At 54.4% G+C, this 5,772-nt stretch overlaps 1 protein-coding gene across 1 annotated transcript; it reads left to right on the top strand.

Annotated features, from left to right (window-relative positions):
* The first annotated feature begins 645 nt into the window (after positions 1–645).
* CHST3 (carbohydrate sulfotransferase 3) lies at positions 646–3,451 on the top strand. Its single transcript, XM_065894870.1, has 2 exons — positions 646–785; positions 2,170–3,451. The coding sequence occupies exons 1-2, from the start codon at positions 646–648 to the stop codon at positions 3,449–3,451; spliced, it is 1,422 nt and encodes a 473-aa protein (XP_065750942.1).
* The last annotated feature ends 2,321 nt before the right edge of the window (positions 3,452–5,772 follow it).

Raw genomic sequence — 5,772 nt, 5'->3', positions numbered from 1 at the left:
GAAACCCTAGCCTATATAAACACACTATGTCTGCAGCTTACTTATGTATAATGTATACACATTATTTATATATAAAATTATAACATATTGGGTTGGCCAAAAAGTCCATTTGGGTTTTTCTGTAACATCTTACGGACAATCCTGAGCGAACTTTTTGGCCAACCCAATATATAGTAGATTATTCACATCAGCATGAGTAGATCCACCTCATTATTCTTCGTGGCTGCATAATAATCCATTGCTTCCTCCATCATATTTTATTTAGATGTTTTCACTCTTTGGCTATTGCAAACATGTTTACTGCAAGGAGTATTCTTTTCATACACTTGCCTTTCAGTCATGCGTGAAGTCAAAGCATAAACTGCTGGAAGTGACATGGACGAATCAGAAGGTTCATTGGTATTTTGAATGACCTCATTTCAAGTCTCTGGGGCATAGTTCATTGGGAGAGTGGGTCTGGGGTTCTGACAAAACAGGGCTGTGGTCCCCAAAAGTCTGGTGGAAAAGCTCCTGTTTGTTCTCATCTACAGACAAGGGTGTCCTGACCGCTCATCTCTCCACAGGACCAGGTGTCCCCCACCTGAACAACGAGCCAGGTCCTGAGTGATGTCCCCAAGCTGAGTGCCCATGGCCCTACCCTTCCCCATGGAGAAAGGACTCACTCTGCCCCAGGACTGCCGACACTTTCTGCACAGCCTGAGAATGAGGAGCAAATATGCCCTTTTCCTGGCTTTTGTGGTGGTGGTTTTTGTCTTCATTGAAAAGGAAAATAAAATCATATCAAGGTGAGGGATGCAAGCACAAGTCTTCCCTATCAAGGTGGGGTGGGTGGGGGCAGAGAGGTAGCTTATAGGGCTCTCTGTGGACCTACAAAGGCAATCCCTCAACCAGTAATCATCAGACCTCTCCTGTGCCCAGGCAGTAGGTCATGCCCATGTCCTCATGACTGCACAGCCGTGAGACTTGGGCTCCAGACTCAGGCAGTTTGAGTTGGAATCCTGATTCTGGCACTTTTTTTTTTTTTGGCCGCACCGCACGTCTTTCAGGATCTTAGTCCCGCCACCAGGGATTGAACCCATGACCCCTGCAGTGGAAGTATGGAGTCCTAACTACTGGACCGCCAGGGAATTCCCCTGATTCTGGCCCTTTCTAGCTGTGACAGCTTAGACAAATTATTTCACTTTTCTGTCTTAAGTCTCTCTTCTGTAAAATGTGACTAATAATGGGGCCTGCCTTGTTGTAAAGATTAAATAAGAAAATGTAAAAGCGTTTAGCCCTGTGCCTGACACACAGTTGGTGTCCTGTACTTGCTGGCTGTGGTTATTATTATTAACTTCCTGGCCTAGGATGATGCCTCACATTAACAGCATATCTCCTATAGCAATCTGAAGTCATGGATGAGGGTGAGGCAGGGTCCTGGTACAGATACCGTGGTGGGCAGGGCTGCCATGTTCAGCTGCCCAGGTTGTGCACTGTTCAACTCCAGGGGTGTGCACTCACAACAGCTATGCTGGGAATGCTGCCCCCTAGAGTTGGCAGTGTACCGCTGTGTGCAGTGGCCCTGCTAGTGGGCCTGCAAGACATAGAAAGATTTCACAGACCTTCTCTCCCAAGCACAACCCCTACAAGAAAGCATCAACCAGGATGGGTAGGTTAGGAATAGGGCTATGTAGTAGGCACTATGTCAGTGCCCTGCCTGGGTTCCTTAGCATGGACTGCTCCAGTTTGTGCCTACTGGGTCCTATTGCAAGATCCTGCAACTCTCCACCTGAGGGCATTCTCTCCACCTGCACACTGGCAAGCCACAAGTCCTGGGGAGTAAATGCCTCTGGGAGCAGCCCTCAGTCAAGGCCAACTGGGAGCTTCACACCCCTTGGGTAGAGAATCCTGAGGTGTGTTCTATCTACACCGTCTCCTGGGGTTCCTCCTGCAGAGCGATTTGGCCACAGGGGTAGCCTGCTCACCCTTATGGACTTCCTTTCCTCCCTGCCTCACTTCCCTACCCCTCTACCCGTTCTTCCTGTGATCAAGTCCCAAATAAACTACTTACACTCAAATCCTTGCCTCAGAGTCGGCTTCTGGGTGATTATCCTGGGATGCTCCTCAGGGTGGCACAGGGGATGGAGTCCCCAGTCAGTCATTGACCCCGGTATCCCTCTGTTCTCGCAGGGTCTCGGACAAACTGAAGCAGATCCCCCAATCCCTGGTAGATGCCAATAGCACCGACCCAGCCCTAGTCTTGGCCGAGAACGCATCCCTCCTGTCCCTGAGTGAGCTGGATTCGGCCTTCACGCAGCTGCAGAGCCGCCTGCGAAACCTCAGTCTGCAGCTAGGCGTGGCGCCGGCAGAGGAGGCTGAGGAGGAGACCACAGAGTGGGAGCAGGAGTCCCGCCCACCCGCCGAGGCCCCGCCCCGGCGCCACTTGCTCCTCATGGCCACCACGCGCACGGGCTCCTCGTTTGTGGGCGAGTTCTTCAATCAGCAGGGCAACATCTTCTACCTCTTCGAGCCGCTGTGGCACATCGAGCGCACGGTGTCTTTCGAGCAGGGCGGCGCCAACGCCGCAGGCTCGGCCCTGGTATACCGCGACGTGCTCAAACAGCTCTTCCTGTGCGACCTGTACCTCCTGGAGCATTTCATCATCCCGGCACCCGAGGACCACCTGACCCAGTTCGTGTTCCGCCGGGGCTCCAGCCGCTCCCTCTGCGAGGACCCCGTCTGCACGCCCCTCGTCAAGAAGGTATTCGAGAAGTACCCGTGCAAGAACCGCCGCTGCGGCCTCCTCAACATGACGCTGGCCTCCGAGGCCTGCCGCCGCAAGGAGCACATGGCAATCAAGGCCGTCCGCATACGGCAGCTGGAGTTCCTGCAGCCGCTGGCCGAGGACCCCCGTCTGGACCTCCGCGTCATCCAGCTGGTGCGCGACCCCCGCGCTGTGCTAGCCTCCCGCATGGTGGCCTTTGCTGACAAGTACGAGACCTGGAAGAAGTGGCTGGCCAAGGGACAGGACCAGCTGAGGGAGGAGGAGGTGCTGCGGCTGAAGGGCAACTGTGAGAGCATCCGCCTGTCCGCTGAGCTGGGCCTGAGGCAGCCGGCGTGGCTGCGGGGCCGCTACATGCTGGTGCGCTACGAGGACGTGGCCCTCAGGCCGCTGCAGAAGGCCCAGGAGATGTACCGCTTTGCAGGCATTCCCCTGACCCCGCAGGTGGAGGACTGGATCCAGAAAAACACCCAGGCGGCGCACGACGGCATCTACTCCACGCAGAAGAACTCCTCGGAGCAGTTTGAGAAGTGGCGCTTCAGCATGCCCTTCAAGCTAGCGCAGGTGGTACAGGCTGCCTGCGGCCCCGCCATGCGCCTCTTTGGCTACAAGCCTGTGCAGGACGCCGCCTCGCTCTCCAACCGCTCCGTCAGCCTGCTGGAGGAGCGCGGCACCTTCTGGGTCACGTAGGGGACCCGGGGCGTCGAGCACCCCTCCTGGTGAAAGCCCCGCCTTGCCGGCCTCACCCAGGCCAGCTGGGAGACTGCAGCGCCGCCGCAGGGGAGGGCAGGAAGACGTGCAGGGCGTAGGTGGCGCCTGCGCTGTAGAAGTAGGCCCTCAGCCCGCTCGCTTCCCCGCCCTAGCTGTGGGCCTGGAGCTCCCCGCTGAGAATAGGACAGTGGCCAGTCCTTTTGAGGGCTGTCAAACCCAGACCTAAGGGGCTGTGGTGTCCTGAGCAGGCCCAGGCAGGCCCGAGCCTATTGACAAGCCTTTCTCGCCTCTCTCTCCCTCTCTCTCTCTCTCTCTCTCTGTCTCTCTCTTTCTGTCTCTCTCTGTCTCTCTCTCACACACACACACACACACACACACACACACACACAGAAATATACATGAAACACACATAGGTGCCTGTAGACCCTGTGGGTCAGAGTCCACAAATATTTAACAACCAGAAGGGGTTTCAGACACTGACTAGTCACAGTCAGACCCCCTGCTGTACTCAGTGTCAACCTTTCAGTTTCCGAATTTCTCCATAATCCAGTGTGGCGTCTGGGTGGGTCCCTGGGGAGAGGTGAAATCAGCTCTATATAGAGCTACAAAACAAACATACACATATAAAGACAAATACCTACACTCACACCACACAGAGAGGCAGAAGAACATAAAAACACAAACACACACACAGAAAAAATCTTCCCCGTTGCTTTATGCTTTATCTGTATCACACACCTAAAGAAAAGCCTCTGCTTACCTTTTAGAGTTATTCGGGGAGGGGGGAATGATATACGGTCATGGGCCATGACCCTGTTCCCCATCCAAGCTTGAGGCTGAACGGTGGATACAGAACTGCCAAGTCCATGGCCTCTGCCCACCTTAGATTCTCGTGGCTACCTCCCCTGACCCATTCGTGTCCTTGCTGCTAGTAGGCAGCATGGTTTGAAATGGCATGGCTGACCCTCGTGTGATTGCAGCCCGAAGGCCCTGTCCTAGCTCAATTGGCTCCCCGAGAGCAGGTCCATATTTGAAAGCGGCCTCAAGCCTGACTGGCAGGAGCATCAGTGGTCCCTGGAGGCAAAAGGCAGCTCATGAGTCCTGTCATTTCCAGCCAGGCCACTGTGGGGCAAGGCGCAGAAGGAAATACAGAGTGCTCCTGAGGGAGAAGTCACATCAGGATACCCCGTCCCCCGAAAAGACAGGGGACAGAGGTCAGCCACATGGTTCGTCGTCATGGTTATGTGGTTAGTGTCTGGAATTCCTCATTTAGGGCTCTGGGAAGAGTATTACTCAATGTGGGATGGGGTGCATGTTTTATTTTTTTTTAAGTTATTTATGGTTTGGTCTCTTGTGGCTGTGTTTTCAGGTTTGTTTCTACAGGAGTGCTGCTTGGAAGCCTTGTGGGCTTGAGGGGCTGAGGGGTCCGGGAAGACCAGTGGGGAGCACTTTGGCTCCTGCTGGAGGAAGAGGAGGAGGAGCCTTCCCCCAGAAGGACCAGAGCCAAGGTGGCCACACGGCAGCCCACAGCACCCCACGGGCTTTTTTGTTTGATCCCACGTGGAACAAATGTCAGAAACCAGTGGCGTTCTTTGCTGAGTGTCCAGAGGCAGCATAAATTAGCAATCCTCACCCCCTCCCCAAGAAGAGGCCAGATTTGAACATCTCTCCCAGGTCCTAACATATTTCCTGGGGCGTCAGGGTCCTATGACCAAGCAGATGTCCCCAGAGTGGAAGCGTTTCCCCATTCCCACCCCAAACTAGGGAGCAGCACTCAGTACCACCTCAGAACTTGCAGGAAGCGTCAGCAGTTCGCTAAGGGCTGTTTCTGATTTCCTGGACAACCTCTGTATCAGATCCGTCTCATTGTCAAGCCCAGAGGGCTGAGTTTTGTTTTGAGTATTATGGGGAGCAGGGAAATACAGGATCTGGGTCCGGCTAGTGTTGCCATAGGGAAGGGGGGGGTGTCCTGGCAGGAAGCCAGCCTTTGAAAAGGTGAGGACAGTGGCCATTTTGTGGGATCCATTACAGTCAGTACGTTTGAGCTGCTGGGTCTCCATCACCATGGATTCAGCCAATCGAGGAAATCTCTAGGTTTTCTGTTCCAAGAATAAATTGTACCGGGAAATGGCTCTAATTTGGGGTCCAAAAGGACTCCAGCTCTGAAAACTTGATCCTGGGGCAGAGTGGGGCCAGGATGATTCTGGCAGGCCCAGAAGTACTGGCCATTCTTCCCCAGCCCTTGCCCTGCTCCCTCCACTGTTCCCCACCTGGGGGTGGTGGGAGGCAGGCACCTCTAT

Source organism: Phocoena phocoena, chromosome 16 (assembly GCF_963924675.1).
Source record: "Phocoena phocoena chromosome 16, mPhoPho1.1, whole genome shotgun sequence".
NCBI lineage: Eukaryota > Metazoa > Chordata > Mammalia > Artiodactyla > Phocoenidae > Phocoena > Phocoena phocoena.
This window is presented reverse-complemented; position numbering and strand designations above follow the sequence as displayed.

Excerpts from the sequence above, each read along its gene's own strand:
- CHST3 (XM_065894870.1), top strand. The coding sequence starts at position 646 with ATGGAGAAAGGACTCACTCTGCCCCAGGACTGCCGACACTTTCTGCAC. Across the intron at positions 786-2,169 it reads GAAAATAAAATCATATCAAG|GGTCTCGGACAAACTGAAGC; the intron begins GTGAGGGATGCA and ends CTGTTCTCGCAG.